The 18257-nt window shown below is 41.8% G+C and overlaps 1 protein-coding gene across 4 annotated transcripts in view; it reads right to left on the reverse strand.

Annotated features, from left to right (window-relative positions):
• ATG5 (autophagy related 5) overlaps nucleotides 1-18257 on the reverse strand; it is a 170527-nt gene that overhangs the window by 142091 nt on the left and 10179 nt on the right. For all 4 annotated transcript variants that reach the window (XM_073675782.1, XM_073675781.1, XM_073675785.1 and 1 more), the window contains exon 4: nucleotides 16190-16268. In XM_073675782.1, the coding sequence (XP_073531883.1) occupies nucleotides 16190-16268 (79 nt within the window). The remainder of the gene's footprint in view (nucleotides 1-16189; nucleotides 16269-18257) is intronic.

Below are 18257 nucleotides of genomic sequence, written 5' to 3' on the forward strand. Positions count from 1 at the left end.
GCTTGTCACTGTGCTGTTTGGCGTATTTTAGGCGAGATACTTTGTGGCATTTGCGCAGCAATGGCTTTCTTCTGGTGACTCGACCATGCAGCCCATTTTTATTCAAGTGCCTCCTTATTGTGCATCTTGAAAAAGCAACATCGCTAGTTTTCAGAGAGTCCTGAATTTCAGCTGATGTTATTTGTGGGTTTTTCTTTGCAATCCAAACAATTTTCCTGGCAGTTGTGGCCGAAATTTGTTGGTCTACCTGACCGTGGCTTGGTTTTTACAGAGCCCCTGATTTTCAATTGGTTAATCACAATTTGAACGCTCCAGACTGGCATGATCAATTCCATGGATATTTTTTGCATCCCTTTCCTCTGTTATACAGTTCAACTACCTTTTCCCGTACATCCGTTGACAATTCTTTTGCTTTCCCCATGACTCACAATCCAGAAATGTCAGTGGCTGGATGAAAGATGCAAGCATCCAGTGTTCCTCCTCCTCCCTCTGTGCACACCACACTGTCTTCCGGCGACACGCCAAGTGTGCACATGCTCTCCTGCTCTTGAAGGGGCACCTAGCGCACCTGCAAAGATGCACCCAGCCAATGGCTGGGAGGCATTTGGTATACAAGGCACCCTCCCCAATAGGGAGGAACCTGAGCAACCTCTATAGTTAAGATTGTAGTGGTAGTGTGTTCAGCTGTATGTTGCCAGGTCTCCCATACTTAGTCTGTTAATAGTATTCCCTTATTCAGTATATTCCCTACAGCCCTGTGTAGTTTGTACGTGATCCTGTGGCCACCCCTGCAGTATCCGAACCCCGAAACCCATGTCAGCAGTACCTTAACCATTTCACGATAGGTTCTCGTTCAGACACAGTTTATCTCCAAGATCCACGTTATCCGGACTGTCTGTCAGTCTCCAAATCCACGAACCAAATGCGTCACCTGGGAGCGTGACAGCAAGTTTAACCATTTATCATGTGGAGATGTAGGTCATGTGGCGATTTCCTATATACATTTGGCATATATGAATAGACAAAAGGTAATTCAGTGCCATAGCCTGTGTTTTTAAGTTTTTGCCAGTATTCTGGTGTAAAATGCTTTGAAAAGTTAAAATTTTGGCACAAGTGTACTAAAATTTTGCAACTTTTCATATTTTCAAACCATTTTTGCCAGCTCTGGCAAAACGGGCAGAGCTGGGTCAGGAGGGGGGCATGACAAGCAGCGTCGTTCAGGCCACAAATCTTACTACAGCAGAGACTGGAGTAGGATCTGTGGAGAGGTGCATGTCACTCTTCCAACGCTCCTGATTCATGAAGAGGTTGCGCCTCTTAATGAATCAGGGATGTCGGAACCTAGCACATCACCTAATCTAGACCGGTGTGTGAACAATGAAATAGGCCCATAGTGTTTTCATACACAGCGAAATAGATTTACAAAATATTATTGGAGTGCAAAAAAAGAATGATAGCACCTATAAAACATCTATGCGTGCAGCATAGTGGAACTAGTGACTCAGAACTAGAGCCACAGCTTCACATACTGAAAGGGAGGCTACATTTCTGCCTGCATCTAAGAGTACAGTGGTTTTCATAAACCGTTTGGATGTTATCAAAGTCAGTTCAGTTTATTCAAAAAACATGTTAAGTCATGCCCTGGAAGACGGATTCAAAGATGACGCTGAATAAAGTATCATGGGTCTGTTTTTAGCTGAAAGCTTTCATGGTTTAGAAATCACCTACTCAAAAATGGTTCTTAGTCAGCATTTTAGCTTCTTTGTCTAAAGGGACTTTTCAATGTAAATCAACATATGCACAGTACAAAAATCAGCAAAATATTGGGAGAGATTTTTCTTATAGACCACCATTATCACTACGAAGCATTTAAAAGCATCATTGGGGCTCACACATCTGTGTAAATACAAACATTCCGACGAGGTTTCTGAAAAGTCGGATGAGTGTCATGTGAGTGGAAAGTGATTTTTATTAAAAAGCATCAGCATGACATCCATATAACAGGTGTATGCAATGTGATTTTAACATCAGCTTTTACATAGAGTAATTCTGTCATTTAATGATAGTTTTCTAAGTAAATATTCTTCAATACATAGACAGAAAGATAGAAATATGTAAGTGAGATACATAATCAGTGTTTTGCATGTGTAGCTTACTGTACATGTATTTAAGTAATAAATGAAAAAAAATGCGTGGTGTCCCCAAAATTTTTATTAACCAGCTGAGGGACAGCCAACAGCTGATGGGGCTGATGATTATAGTGTGGGAATGGGGTAATAAACATGAATCTTCCCAGGCTATTATTATCAGCTCACAGCTTTGTACTTGGCCTTTACTGGTTATTAATAAAAACAAAATTACTTGGGTCCCCTCCAGTTTCAATAACCAGCAAACGCTAGGCAGACAGCGGCGGCCTGATATTAATAGGCTAGGAAGGGGCCATGGATATTGTCCCTTATCCAGACTAAGAACATCAGTCCTCAACCACCCCAGAAATGGCACATCCATCAGAAAGACAGCGCAAGTGACAGCGCGGCAAACACCCGAACCGGAACCTGTACAGTAACACGGACTTCCAGAGGAAGTCTGTGTTCGGGGTCCGTAACCGAACAGTAATTGTTCAGTATGGACCCCGAACTTTACTGTTCGAGTTCGCCCATCACTAGTCCTGTCACTAAGGGACTTAAAAGACTTTAAACCTTTATCATCATAAAATAGATATAAAAACTATTGTGCCTTGGGAGGATAAATTTCCTTACAATGTATATCGGGCCAAGGTTTCATTAGTTATTATAAGGGCAGGTGCAGACGGCCATAGAGTCTTTCATCCGAGAAAGAATTGTCATCTGAGTGCAGTCCAATGATTTCCATGCACTCATTGACTTCCATGACCAAGTCCAATACAAATGCCAGATCAAACTCGGACATGCTGCAATTTTTTCCTTGGAGAGCTTTGGTCCGAGGAAAAAATTGGATATGTCTGTGGCCCTATATAATAACATTTGTCCAAGTGTGATCTGATGTTTGATTGGATCGCACTTGGACAGAAAATACAGTGGTCTAAGCGGGCCCTAGGAAGCTCCAATTATTCTCCTGTCTTGCTCTGATATGCACTATTCAGGTTTAGGTTTTAAAGGTCTCGACAGAAAATAAGCCTACAAATTAAGATGCGGCATAAAACTTCTGGGTTTTTCATAATATAATATTTTACGCCACCTTTAATGCTAAAACAATGAATTGCACTGGATAAGGTATACTTTCCAGAACCTCTCAAATACATTTCTAAGATTCAACCCTTGGACAGGTGTAGCTGTTAAATGCAGCTTAAAATTTTGGGATAAACTAGTGCATAAAAATTTCTTGTCAAGGACACAGTCATATTTTATTCAAATTTTTCTTAAAACACCAAAAAACCCTTCAACTGATACTGCCTGTCATGGAGGTTGGCACCCTAATATACGAGTTTGGCGCCCCCATTCAACGGTGGCTGTTCTGGAGTCCTGTACATTTGGCCTCCTGATGAACCCACAGGAAGGGGAAACGCGTTGGGGTGAATTCCAGAATGTGAGAAAAGTCTGCCATCATGTTGCATTCTCTTTATTTATCGATTAGTATAGTATGAAAAGTGTATTAGAGCAGGCAGTCACTCATTACCTGTTTATAGCTCACATTATCAGGGCCTAGCAGGGAAAGTGAGGGACATCCACCGTTGAATGGGGGTGCCAAACTCGTATATTAGGGTGCCAACCTCCATGACAGGCAGTATCAGTTGAAGCTTTTTGAGATAGGGCAGTTTTAAGTCTATATTGTATATGAATATTTATCATGTCTAAGACTTTACTGGCCCATTTGTGGTCATCTACTTCCATTTTTTTGATTCAATGCTAAATAGTGCTGAAAGATATTGGGTGGTTCTTGATATAACCATGGAGCTTCTTACTCATGTATCACAAGGGTTTTTTGGTGTTTAAGAAAAATTTGAATAAAATATTTTTTTAGAGGTTTTTTTTTGTTTACACACAACACAATATACAACATTATTATGATGATTATTAGGAACACCATGTGACTACATATAAACTATAAAAGTGTGCACACCAAAGCATGAAGGTAGGAAATGTACGGGTGCCGTCATGGGCTCTGAGAAATCTGGTTACCGGTAAGTAACTACGTCTTTCTCCTTCCCACATGATGGTACCACGGAGAGAATTACAGAGAAATGCAACGTTAGGGAGGGACCACTTCTACCAGAACACTTCTACCAAAAGTAAGATCTGAAGAAGAGGCTAGGTCCAGCTGATAATGATTAAAGAATACAGAGGGAGATGACCACCTAGCGGCTCTACATATCTGTTCTATCGAAGCCCCAGCTCTTTCCGCCCAGGAGGCTGCCACTGCTCTTGTCGAATGAGTCTTTAGATTCTCTGGGGTGGCTTCCCCACGTGAGGAGTATGACAGGGTGACGGTGTCTCTTATTCATCGCGCCAATGCGCCCCTTTCGAGGTCACAAAGCACACAAAGAGAGCCCTGTACTTCCTACAATCTTGGGTTGCCGTTAAGTACTGGATTAGGCACCTTCTGACGTCTAGTGTATGTAAGTCTCTTTGTCACTTGTTTTTGGGATTGGGACAAAAGGAAGGGAAGGTGATCGCCTGAGACCTATGAAAACGTGACGCCACTTTTGGTAGGTAGGCTGGATCTGTTTTAAGGACAACTCTATCCTCGATTTGTTTGAATGGAGGGCCTGCAGATAGTGCCTGGATATCGCTGACTCTACGTGCTGACGTGAGTGCTACTAGCAGTGATGTTTTTAGGGACAGGGTTCTTAGAGATGTGTGTGCCAAGGGCTCGAAGGGAGGTTTGGTTAGAGCTGTGAGGACTAAGTTTAGATCCCAAAGAGGCGTGTTCCGAGGGGGGATAGGTCTAGATCTGGAGGATGCCTTGATGAACCTAGATATCCATCTATTTCTAGCCAGGTCGCAGTTGTATAGGGCCCCTAATGCTGGGAACTGAACTTTCAAAGTACTTGTAGCTAGACCCTTTTCCAATTCCTTCTCTGACAACAGAACCCCTCCATTCAACCCGGAACCTGACGACGAAAGGAACTGCCTCCAAGTTTTCCCATAAAGTCCGGTGGTTACTGGCTTCCTACATTGTAGTAGCGTGGAGATTAAATTTTGTGATAACCCCTTATTCCTCAGGAGAGCCCTTTCAAATTCTAGGCTGTCATGTGCAATTTTTTTACCGGAGAATGACAAACCGGCCCCTGAGAAAGAAGGTCCGGAAGTTCTGGAAGAACCCAGGGGTCGGAAATGGATATCATCTGTCCTCCCTGATCCTTTTCAGAATTGCCGGAATCAGGGCAATTGGAGGAAAAGCATAGCCTAGAGGGGAATTCCATGGAATCGTGAAGGTGTCTAACAATAGGGATTCCCTTTGTGGTCTATTGAGCAGAACGCCTCCACTTTCCTGTTCTGACTGTTGGCGAATAGGTCTATGGTAGGACGCCCCCACAACTGTGTTCTGATTGGACATGGATTCTTTCAGTTCCCACTCGCCCTGTCCCAACTGGGTTCTGCTCTGGTCGTCTGCCCTGCGATTTTCTATCCCCCTTATGTGGAGGGCCAATTCAGATTGCTTTCGGCTAACTGAAAGATATAGACTCTGTCACTAGCATCAGAGGAAGGGACCAGGTACCCTCCCCCCTCCCGGTTGTCTGAGAACACTCTTACATGGTGCCCCCGCAAAGTGTCCAGGAATTCCAAAAGGGCGAATTCCACTGCTAGCAGCTCCTTCATGTTTGAGGATGCTGAACTCAGGTCCTCTGTCCAAACCCCCAGAGCTACCTGGTCGTTCAAGTGAGCCCCCCAGCCTCTGGGGCTTGCATCTGTGGTCAGGATCTGTTGGACTGAAATCACCCACGGAATACCCCGGGTCAAAATGTCCATCCTCATACACCATCCCAGAGAAAACTTAGTTTTTGACGACAAGATTAGCTAACCTTCTAAATGCCCGTTCTCTCCCACTGCAACTGTCTGGTATGTATCTGAGCCCATTGAACGGCCGGAAAACAGGCCATCATAGAACCTAGGAGAGACATAGCTTTTCGTAGAGACATCAATGGGTGATCCTTTATTTGAGAAATTTGAGCTATGATCTTTTGAATCTTTCCTGCAGGGAGGCGACATTCTTAATTTTTTGAGTCTAATATGATGCCTAGATACTCCTGTACTTGATTCGGCTCGGTTCTGGATTTTTTTAGATTTAAAAGCCAGCCTGAGCTGCTCAAGGAATCCATGACCTTTCTTAGATGGTCTTTGGCATGCTGGAAAGAACTGACTGTTTTCAGAAAATCGTCCAGGTATAGGACAATCAGCACGTCTTCTTCTCTCAGGTGTGCAGTTACATCCAAAATTATTTTGGTAAATACCATTGGGGCTATGGCTAGACCGAATGGGAGAGCCGTATACTGGTAGTGCTTGACCAACTACCCCCATAGATATTGCTACCCTGAGGAATATCTGATAATCCTTGTGGATAGGGATGTGATAGTAAGCGTCATTTAAGTCCAGAACAGTCATAAAACAGTCCTGAAACACTATTTTTACTGACGTCTTTATTGACTCCATTATGAAGGTTTGAACTTTCAACAGCTTGTTCAATTTTTTTGAGATTTACAATTGTCTTGTAAGTCCCGTCCGTTTTTTTCCTCAGGAACCGAGGGAAGTAGAAACCTTCCTTCTTCCTGGGCAGGGACTTCTTGAAGGACGGCTTTCTCTATCAGGCCTAAGGCTAGCTGCTCTTAGTTTGAGGATCTTTTGGGAGTCACTATGAAATTTGGATGGAGAATGGAGTGGAATAGGAATTTCAGCCCTGATTTTATTAAGTTTAGGATACAGGAGCTGTTGGATATTTCTTCCCAGGTCGGGAGAAACAAGGATAGCCTTCCCCCCCCACCAGGGGAAAACCTTCATTGTGAGGGCTTTCTATTATCATTGGAGGGTCTGCTGAACAGGAATCCTTTGGCCTTTCCCTTCTATCCTCCCACTTATTCTGGTCCCTGGGGGGTTTCCTACGTATATATTTCTTACTCCAAAAAGATTTCTTATAGGAATTGTTGGCCGGGACAGGGAAACTTTTTTTTTTTTTTTTTTATAATTATTATCCCCGGCTTTGTCCAGGATATCGTCCAGAGTAGGACCGAGCAAAAATTCGCTCTCACAGGGAATGGAGCATAATCTTGACTTTGTCTGGAGATCTCCCGGCCAACATTTAAGCCAGATGGCCCAACGGGCTGCATTGGAAAAACTTGCTGCACTGGCCGCTAACCTGACCGAGTCAGCCAAGGCATCCACCAAACAAGCAGCAGCGCCTTTCATTACAGGGATAGATTCTAATATAGTATCCCTAGAAGTTTTTTCCCTCAGTTGTGTTTCTAACTGATCCAACCAGACCATCAAAGATCTAGCTGTACAAGTGGCTGCTACTGTGGGACTCAACCCTCCCCCAGCGGGCTTCCCATGAACCTTTTAAGAAGGCATCTGCTTTTTTGTCCATAGGATCTTTTAATACCAGCATATCCTCAAATGAAAGAGAAAACTTTTTGGAGGCCTTAGCCTCTCTCTTTGGTCTTTTCCACTCTTTTTTAATGAAAGAGTGGACTTTTTCATTAAGGGGAAAAGATTTTATTTTTTTTTTCTTCTAGACCCCCAAACATCATATCTTGGAGAGATCTTTTGGGACGGGGGTCAGTCAGCCCCATAATTGCCCCGACAGCCTTGATGGGACCATCTGTTTCTTCTATGGGAGAGCAGCTACGCCCGCTTCTATCCCTAGATGAGGATGACGATTAACTGGACAGATCTGAATCTTCGTCATCACCCTCAGGGCTTCTGGATACGGATTCAGGGGACACATTTGTGTTTTTTTCTGTTTTTCCCCCTTCCCCTGGAGGGACCAAACAGTGTTGTCTACCTGTGACTTGACTTTATAATTGACCTAATTTCTGCAAACTTTGGGGTCTCTTCACAAATAGTTGACTCTATACAGAGTCTCTTTTCCCATGTAGTGGGTAATTCTTCTGCGCAAAGTGCACAGGTCCTATGTTTTGTCTTGCACACACTTTTTCTTCTCTAACGAGAGAAGAGAAAATGGGGGGACCCAATTATAAGGTAAACTTTCACGAAGATCATTTACCATTCAGATGGAAAAAGAGGTACCGGGTTAGGAAGAGGAACCGTTTTTGTAGACTGGTTCTCTCTTGGCTTTGGCGCCGCGCTGACGTCCTTGCTGTGCTGGGACGTCTCCTGAGGTCCCGTTTCCTTATCCCGCTTCTTCCTCTGCTGCGACTGAGGCTGGCGTGGTGAAGGGGGTGGTGGAGTTGATTGGGGATGCAGGGTCCGCACCTCCTAGTGCTACTGTTCACTCATGGCCAAAAGGAGACTGCCAGAGCTCTATCAGAAGCACTCTGCAGTGCTCTCTGCCAATATATATATATCTATATATATATCTATATATATATATCTATATATCTATCTCTGGTCTCCTCCCCGTCTGCCACCTTTTTTTTTCATTTTTTTTTCAGTGAGCGAAAATAGCACCCTCACATCCCTTTCCTGAATCTGCGCCCGACTGTACTCCCAGTCAGGCTTTGTGGCGCTGAGTCAGCAGGGGGCGCGCCCACCAAAGGAGAGCACCGCATGATGGGAGCGGCGCATCACATCCGCGCATTCGCCCACCATAGGATAACGCCCAGCATCCGAGCGCGCAGCATCATGGGCGTGACGTGTCATGGGGGCGTTGACCTCGGCTCACCGTCGTCACCATGAAGAGGTAGCATGTGCATCGCTCCATCTTCCGCTACCTCTCCCCCTGCACACCCTAGAAGTCCACTGACCCCAGCATTGGCACCTCGGGTCACCGCACCAGCTGAGGCAGGGAACCCCCCGCTGCCTAAGTCAGACTGGTCGGGCCCGGCTCCAACGAGGATTCATCTTCTTGTTACATAGGTATGCCTTTCTTCTTACACAGGTACGCCGTACTGCAGGTTCCCCGTCAAGGACAGAAAACCAACTGATAAGGAAGAGAGATACCGCCATTTTTATCTGTAGGTTTCCTGTCCTTGAAGGGCGGATCCCCTCTCTCCGTGGTGAAGTCCTGGGGGAAGGAGAGAAAAAAAATATATTGTATCACACCCATTATTAAAAATGTATATATGAAAAAAAAAAAACACACATTTGGTATCACCAATCCCATAAAAGTCTAACCTATTAAACTATAAAATTAATTAACCTGATAGGCAAACATCGTAAACAGAAAAAAAAATTCAAAGAGACAAAATTGCCTTTTGTTGGTTGCTGCAACACTGTAAAAAAGTGCTGTAAGACACAATCAAAATAGGTCTCAAAAACATTGTCTCATCCCGCAAAAAATAAACCCTCACACAGTTCCCATTGACTGAAAATGTTATGCATCTCAGAAAATTATGACACATTCAACATTTTTTTAAAAACAAATTTTAAGATTTTTTTTCACCACTAAAACAAATAAAATTGGACAAGGACAAATTTGGTATCGCCATAATTATACGGATGAGGATAATCATGATGCAAAGTCATTTTTACCACTCAATGTGTGCTGTAAAAAGAATACCCAAAAAGCCATGTCAGAATTGCAGGGATTTTTTTTGCAATTTCATCGCACTTGTTTTGTTTTTCCCATTTTCCAGTACAGTATAAAGAAAAATAAAAAAAAGTTATGGCTCTTGGAAAAAATAAAACACGAAAACAGAAACTGGCTACGTCAGGAAAGGGTTAAGTAATAAAAGTCTCCATTAGATGAGGAAAACATAAGTGTTTCAGTTGAAATCAGTTTTAAGAAAATGCTTCATTGACAAGATATTGCTTGTTATGGCGCCCAAGTAGTTCTTATGACCTTCACCTAAAGTGCACAGAGCTACAGAGAAAAAGGCTCTTTCGGGTGCAGCGTACCCTTGGTTGGCATGCACAATAGCTTAAATTACACGACTACCCTATACAGTATATTTTTACTATGTAATAATATATGTAGATGGTTAGACTAAGGCCATATTCATACATCAGGGTGCCACGGTCTGAGGATGGACTGGCTGCGGATCTCCTGACCCAAACTTGACCGCCTCATAGGCAAATAAGAAGCTGTCAAGTTCAAATCAGGAGACCATGACCAGTCCGTGAATTACTGTCCGTACAGGGACCATGACCCACAAGTGTGTGAATGTGGTCTAAGCACAAGGTTCCACCATCACTACACACATTAAGTGGCGAGGACTTAAAAAGAACAGTAGGGAAAACAAAAAAAAATATTTTTCACAGAAATATCTAAATAAAGGAGTTTTTAATATTTTTTATGACAACTCTTTTAGGTTTGAGTTAAGGACAGTGGAGGGGGACGAAATCATGTATCAAGCAAATGATTCTACGGATAAGTGCCACATCTAGGGAGTCATCTCAACAATTCTGTTAATGACCTGCTCTCATTCCGAGGTTTCAGTAGCTCCTATTTACTTTGTCGGCATGCACATGACCATATATACATAAAGCAAGAGGGTAGATGTTTAGCAAATGCTTAAAGGGGTATTCCCATCTCCAAGATCCTATCCCAATATGTAGTAGGTGTAATAATAATAATAACAAATACCTCCAATTAGAAATGTAGTATAGTATTTTTGATTCGCTATGCCACTTTCCTCATGTGCAGGCATTGCAGGACCTTAGGTATCCACGGTCACGACCACTAGCAGCTAGCTAACTGTCACTATATCAGTGGACGTAACCATAGATAGCTAAGGTCCTGCAATGCCTGCACATGAGGAAAGAGACACAGCGAATCAAAAATACTAAACTACATTTCTAATTGGAGGTATTTGCTAATATTATTATTACACCTACTACATATTGGGATAGGATCTTGGAGATGGGAATACCCCTTTAAGGCAAGTAAAAATCAATTTCCATTTCAAGTCTGGTTCATACGGGTATGTAATACAGTATATAATTCTATTTTACAAATGCAAGAGTGATACAACTATGGAATTTAAGTACCTGACTGCTGTAGCTAATCTCTGGCCTCAGCATTATGCCAGTGAACTAAATATTGGTTATTTATTGTTTAATTTTATTACCTGCCTATTGAGAAAAAAAACATAATAGACAATTCCTTAACCACTTCCCGACTGCCCACTGTATATAAACGTCGGCGCTGCCTGGGCTCTGTGCAGCGCCGACGTTTATAAACGGTCGGTGGTCCCGCAGCGCTCAGTATCCCCAGGGTCCTGCAAGTGCTGCAGGTGCGGTGCAGAGCAACAGCTCTGACAGGGGATATCATCGGGACCTGATTGGATCAGGTCCCAATGATGTTAACCCTTTGCTATCATGTAGATGCCACGATCTATAGCGATCACGGCATTTAGAAGATAGTGAGAGGAGAGGGGGTCGTCCACTTACCTCTCCGACAGCCCCTCTGATGTCTGAGAGGACCTGGCGTTGTCATGGCAGCCGGAGGTCACATGACCGCCTCCAGGTCAGCCATGTGCGGTGTCCTGCCAGGCTCAGCCTGCAGCTGAGTCTAGCAGCAGATAATGACAGTTTTACACTGTCAGCAGAGCTCTACTGCAATGCAATACATGTCTATTGCATTGCATGAGAACAGTGATTAGAAAAATAAAAATTGATGTCCCATACAGGGACTAAGTAAAAATGTAAAAAAAAAAAAAAAAAGTCTAAAAATGTTTTCAAACTGTTAAAAATATATATCACAAAATAAACAAATAAAATATTAAACCAATAAATCAGTATATTTATGCAAAAGCAAAAAAAGTACACATTTGGTATCGCCGCGTCCGAAACAACCCGATCTATAAAACTGTCACACTAATTAACTCCTTCTGTGCACACCGTAAAAAAAAAAAAAAAAAAAAAACAGAGCAAAAAAATCTATGCTTTTTCATCATATCGCCAAAGTGGAATAAAATGCGATCAAAAAGCCAAATGGAAATAAAAATGGTACCACTGAAAACGACATCTTGTTCCGCAAAAAAAAAGCCACCATACAGCTCCATCAGCCGAAAAATAAAAAAAGTTATAGCTCTCAGAATAAAGCGATGCAAAAAAATATTTTTTCTATAAAACAGTTTTATTGTGTAAAAGTGCCAAAACATAAAAAAAGATATAAGTGTAGTATCGCTGTAAACATACTGACCCGAAGAATAACGCTGCTGTAATCTAATCACTTATACCACACGAGGAACAGCGTAAAAAATAAATAAAACCAATTCCTTACCTGCTGCTGATTTGTTTATTATGTCTCCCAAAGATAGCAGTAAAGCTCTGCTCACATTTATCCTGCGCTCTGCGCTAAGCACTTACACCAGGGTTTCTGTGTAAATCTCTGAAATACGTGATTCAGACGGAACCCATGACGGAAGATTCCCTGTAATAAGGCAGATATAGGCACTGTGGATGCCGTCTGGCCTGTGATCCCACGCTGTCAGTTTTTTTAGGAGTGCATAAAAGTAAGGTTGGCCACAATTTTGTGCACTTCTGAAGCAAAGGACACCGCTAAACAGAGGCCAGACGGAGTCCAGAGTAACTCTGCTGCCTCATTACAGTGAATGGATCCCGCAGGGGTTTCATCTGAATTACATCACTTGGAAATTTAGATGGAAACCCCGATGTAAGTGCTCAGCCTAGAGCAGGGTTCCCCAACTCCAGTCCTCAAGGCCCACCAACATGTCATGTTTTCAGGATTTCCTTAGTATTGCACAGGTGATAATTACATCACCTGCACAGGCAATAATTCCATCACCTGTGTAATACTAAGGAAATCCTGAAAACATGACCTGTTGGTGGGCCTTGAGGACTGGAGTTGGGGAACCCTGGCCTAGAGCACCGGATAAATGTTACATAAAATGTTCCCAATAAAAGCTTCAACTCAGTCCTCAAAAAAGCTAGTCCCCACTCAGGTCCGTTATCTGTTACAAATATTCCAAGTTACTGGTAGCAGAAAGGCTCTGGAAAAGCGAAATGGCCCTTGCCCCCCAAAAGAAATTCAGAAGATTTTGTGCTTCCAAATCCAAATGCCTCCCTCCCTTCTGAGCCCCACAATGTGCCTAAACTACATTTAGGGTTCACATGTTTAGCATTCCTGTAGCGATGAGAGCTTGCCTAATTTACAGGTGCATGTCTCAAGAAACACGATCTGGGCACAATGTACTGGTCACTACAGCGTACTGGTCATTTCAACAGCAGTTTGAAATTTTCACTCAGCAACATCCACTGCTGCTTGTTTCTGGAAAAGACCCATGGAGTCAAAATCGTCACTACACCTGTAGGTAAATTCCCAAGGGGGTATAATTTCCAAAATGGGGTCACTTGAGGGGGGATGATGCTCTTCTAGCACTTAGGGGCTGTGTATATGGAGTCCGCAAACTATTCTACAATAATTTGTTCTCCAAGAGTCAAATAGCGCTCGGTCCCTCCCGGATCTCGCCATATGGCTAAGCGGTACAACCACATATCAGGTATTGCCACGTTTAGAAGAAATTGTGGACACATTTCAGCACCATTTTTACCCATTGCCTTGCGTGAAAATGTAAAATCTGAGGGTAAAACATTTTTTTGTGGTAAAAATATAATTATGCTTTCTTCACTGCCCAATGGTATAAATTTAAAAATGAAAAAATACTCACTACTTCCCTAGATGAATTCCTTGAGAGGTGTAGTTTACAAAATGGGGTCACTTGTGGGGGTTTCTGCTGTTTCAGCATGTCACCGACTTTTCAAATGTGACATGGTGTCAGCCACCTATCCCAGCCAACATAGCGCTCCTTTCTCTTCCGAACCCTGCCGTACACCAAAGCAGTGGTTTTCCCCCACCTATGGGGTATCGGAGTACTCAGGAGAAATTGTACAACAAATTTCATGGTGCAATTTCTCCTGTTACCATTATGATAATGCAAAATTAGGGAATGAAAAACATTTTTGTGGGAAAAATGTGAAAAATTTTATTTTTACGGCTCAATATTAAAAACTTCTGTGAAGCACATGGGGGTTCAAGGTGCTCACCACACATCTAGATAAGTTCCCTAAGGGGTCTAGTTTCCAAAATTGTGTCACTTGTGGTTGGTTTCCACTGTTTAGGCACATCAAGAGCTCCCCAAAGGCGACATGGCGTCCGCTAATTATTCAAACAAATTTTACACTCAAAAAGTCTAATGGCGCTCCTTCCCTTCCGAACCCTGCAGTGTACCCAAATAGTGGTTTTCCCTCACATATGGGGTATCAGTGTGTTCAGGAGAAATTGCACTACAAATTGTGGTTTTGAGCACCTTGAGGGGTGCAGCTTTTAGAATGGTGTCACTTTTGGGTATTTTCTGTCATAAAAGCCCCTCAAAGTCACTTCAAATAAGATGTGGTCCCTAAAAAAATGGTTTTGTAAATTTTGCTGGAAAAATGAGAAATCGCTGGCCAACTTTTAACGCTTCTTAACAAAAAAAAATGTTGGTTCCAAAATTGTGCTGATGTAAAGAAGACATGTGGGAAATGTTATTTATTAACTCTTTTGTGTGACATATCTCTCTGATTTAAGGGCATGAAAATTCAGTTTGAAAATTGCTAAATTTTCCAAATTTTCGCCAAATTTCCGATTTTTTTTACAAATAAACGCAAGTGATATCGAAGAAATTTTACCACTATCATGAAGTACAATATGTCAATCTCAGAATCAGGGGGATCCGTTGAAGCGTTCCAGAGTAATTACCTCAAAGTGACAGTGGTCCGAATTGTAAAAATTGGCCTGTTCATGAAGGCAAAAACAGGCTCTGGCGCGAAGTGGTTAAAGTGGTTGTCTGGAACATTAACATTGATGGCCTATCCTTAGCACAGATTATCAATGTCTGATTGGCATGGGTGCCAGGTGTCGCACCCCAACCAATCAGCTGTTCCTGGTGTTGGCCGGAACTGTAAAGTTGCGGAGATGCACAGTACAGCTTTGTCAACTGTATAATGGCCGCTGCTGGGTACAGCACATCCACCCCCTATTAGAATCAATAAGGTGCAAAAATGCAGTACCCAGTCATGGGCACAATTCCACGGATGGAGCTGTGCCACTCCGCACCTGAGCAGTTCTGGATATCTGACATAATGACATATAAAGGGTGGTGAAGCTTTTTATTAATCCCTTATTGACCGGACCAATTTTTTTTTTTTTTTAAATCTGATCAGTGTCACTTTATGTAGTAATAACTCTGGAATGCTTCAACATTTCCAATGATTTTCAGACAGTTTTTTCATGACACATTTTACTTTATAATAATGGTAAATTTAGGTTGATATGTTTTGTGTTTGATTATAAAAATATCAGAAATTTGCCAAATTTAAAAAAATCAACAATTTTCAAACTTTGAATGACTATCCCTTAAATCTCAAGTCATACCACACAAAAACATTAATAAATAACACGTCCCTCATGTCTGCTGTTCATCGACACCATCTGTAAAGTGTTGCTTTATTTTGTTTGCATTTTAGAAGGTTTAAAAATGTAGAAGTATGTTTTAATTTTTTTCAAGGAAATGTACAAAACTTATTTTTATAGGGACCTGTTCAGTTTTGAAGTGACTTTGGGGATCCTATATATTGCAAACCACCCAAAAGTGATAGCATTTTAAAAACCGCACCCCTCAACGTATTTAAAATTGCTTTCAGGTAGTTCATTAACCCTTCAGGTGCATTTCAGGAATTAATTCAAAGTGGCATGACAGGAATGAAAAAGTTTATTTTTCCAACCTACATTTTGATAACTTCTGATCAGGCCGCTATAACCAACAGACTAAGGACGTTATTTGGCGATGAACTGCCAAGGCAAACATCAGGACCACACAATCAAGATCTCATGGGACGTGGTTAAAGAGGAAGCCTCCACAGTTAACTATTTAGATTCTGTAGTTACTATTGTCAGCAACATCTAAGGAGTTAAACGGCAATGTTCGATGCCAACCCTGTTCGTGGCTGATGCAGCAAGTTGTCATCTATAACGTACAGCTGACAGCTCCTGGATTGTCACCCGTCGGAGGATGCTAGTCTCTTATATCGCAGGTCAGTAAAAAGACATCGGGGTTAAAACATTCCTTAAAACAAGAGCATTATCAAAATACCTTAAAGTGGACAGTGATGCTCCAAGGAAGAGATGTGTTTGATGCATGCTGATCAAAAAGTAAGCCAATTGGGTAATGCCTTTAAAAAAAAAAAAAAAATACATAATTAGACCGAAAAATGCAAACAAAATCTATTTCAAAAAAGGATCAAATAGTTTATTAAAATATTTTTTAAACATATGAGGGACTCTATTCTATAGATACTTACATGAAACCTCTTCTTAGTAGTAGTAAACAATTCCAGTAAATTTGCACATACGGTAAATTTGAAACTGCATCTCTGAATATAAAATCGAGGGTGACCGCATAGAAGGAAAAAGTCCACATAATAGATTAAACTGGGCTAGAAGTTCTGCTTCCCCCTCCCAAAGTCTATTGTTATCGGATATCTACATTTTGCATTGCTGAAGATCAGTCTGGAGGCTGAGATTACACATGCAGGCCCCAATATATGACAATGTCCAGATTGACCAGTTAATCTACAGTTATAGGAAGAGCTCCAGACTAAATGCATTGTAGCTTTGGAAGTAATATTTTATCATGATGTGGTTGGGAAGTGCCTGAAGCATTATATATTTTATGCCCAATGTATGCCAAAAGGTCACACTTTTGGCATCTGTCGGATCTTTTGGGGTGTGTATACCAGTTTAACATATGGTCAGGTGCATTTGCAGAACGCGCACCCAAAACATTGTATGAATAGATTCTAATGATAAAATGTCAAAATCTTTTTTTGTAACTGGTAAACAGCATCATCTCGATAAGCCAATATTTATACAAGCAGATTAAGAACACTAATGTAAAAGATGCCATTTATTTTGTGTGGGTCACATTATTGGAAAACACAATGTATCACAGACATATAAAAATACAGCGCACAGTGCTGCAGATGAGATCAGCCTATCATGCGAGGCTCACCAAGAGGAAAGAGCAAATGCGCCATCTTGTGGAGATTAGAAGCAGTACTGCAAATGGACTGCTTATTGGTTAAGAATTCTATACTTAAAAGGGATTATCCGGTGAAAATAAGTCATCACCCCTCTGCAGTGTCCCTATGGGGCAGTTAGGCACTGCACTTGGCATTTTCTACCGATCTACCAATTGGTGTGGGTCCTAGCAGTGAGAACACCAACTGATCAGCAAATTATGACCTAACCCTCAGGATAACCTCAGTCATTGTACATGAGCCAATAATTGAGCAAATTGGTGTTTATAAAAAATATCCATTCCTGATGATTGGTGGCATTTTTTCCCAGACCAATCAGCCAATAAACAAGCCAAACGCTCATTTGTAGGCTCACAATTATTATGCAGGCCATTAAATAATAATAATCTTTATTTTTTATATAGCGCTAACATATTCCGCAGCACTTTACAGACATTATCATCACTGTGCCCATCGGGGCTCACAATCTAGATTCCCTATCAGTATGTCTTTGGAGTGTGGAAGGAAATCGGAGAACCAAGAAGAAACCCACGCAAACACGGGGAGAACATAAACTCCTTGCAGATGTTGTCCTTGGTGGGATTTGAATCCAGGACCCCAGCGCCACAATGCTGCAGTGCCAACCACTGAGCCACCGTGCTGCCCTGTATTAAATCATTGCTGTTAGAGAAACATCTACCTGTGTAAAGAGATATGCTTCTGACAATATGCATATGTTACAAAGACTGACCTATATTATCAAAGATGCACTCCCATCAAAATTTTTATCCTGTGAATATATTGCAATCATATTATATAGCACTGTGTACTTACAATTGCTTATTCTGCCCTTCTACTCAGCTAATTCTTCTATTTTCCATTAGGTCTATGACATCACATGATTAAAAACTGACTAGCTGACTCCTTCTAAGCTCTATGTAGAAACAGGAGGTTAATTTCCCCTGTAGGAGTCATAAGTCACTGCAAAAGTCAATGACAGGGAAATGGGGAGAAGCAGCTGGGTCAGGAGTTGAAGAGGGGAATAATAAATGCAGGGACAATAAACTTCCTGTTTCTAACATGCTAGTTAAGGTTCCCACCACTTTTATGCCATACAATTGAGGGACCCTTAATACGTAAAAA

This window comes from Phyllobates terribilis, unplaced genomic scaffold, assembly GCF_046119375.1.
Source record: "Phyllobates terribilis strain yellow unplaced genomic scaffold, ASM4611937v1 Scaffold_3__8_contigs__length_932513732, whole genome shotgun sequence".
Lineage (NCBI taxonomy): Eukaryota > Metazoa > Chordata > Amphibia > Anura > Dendrobatidae > Phyllobates > Phyllobates terribilis.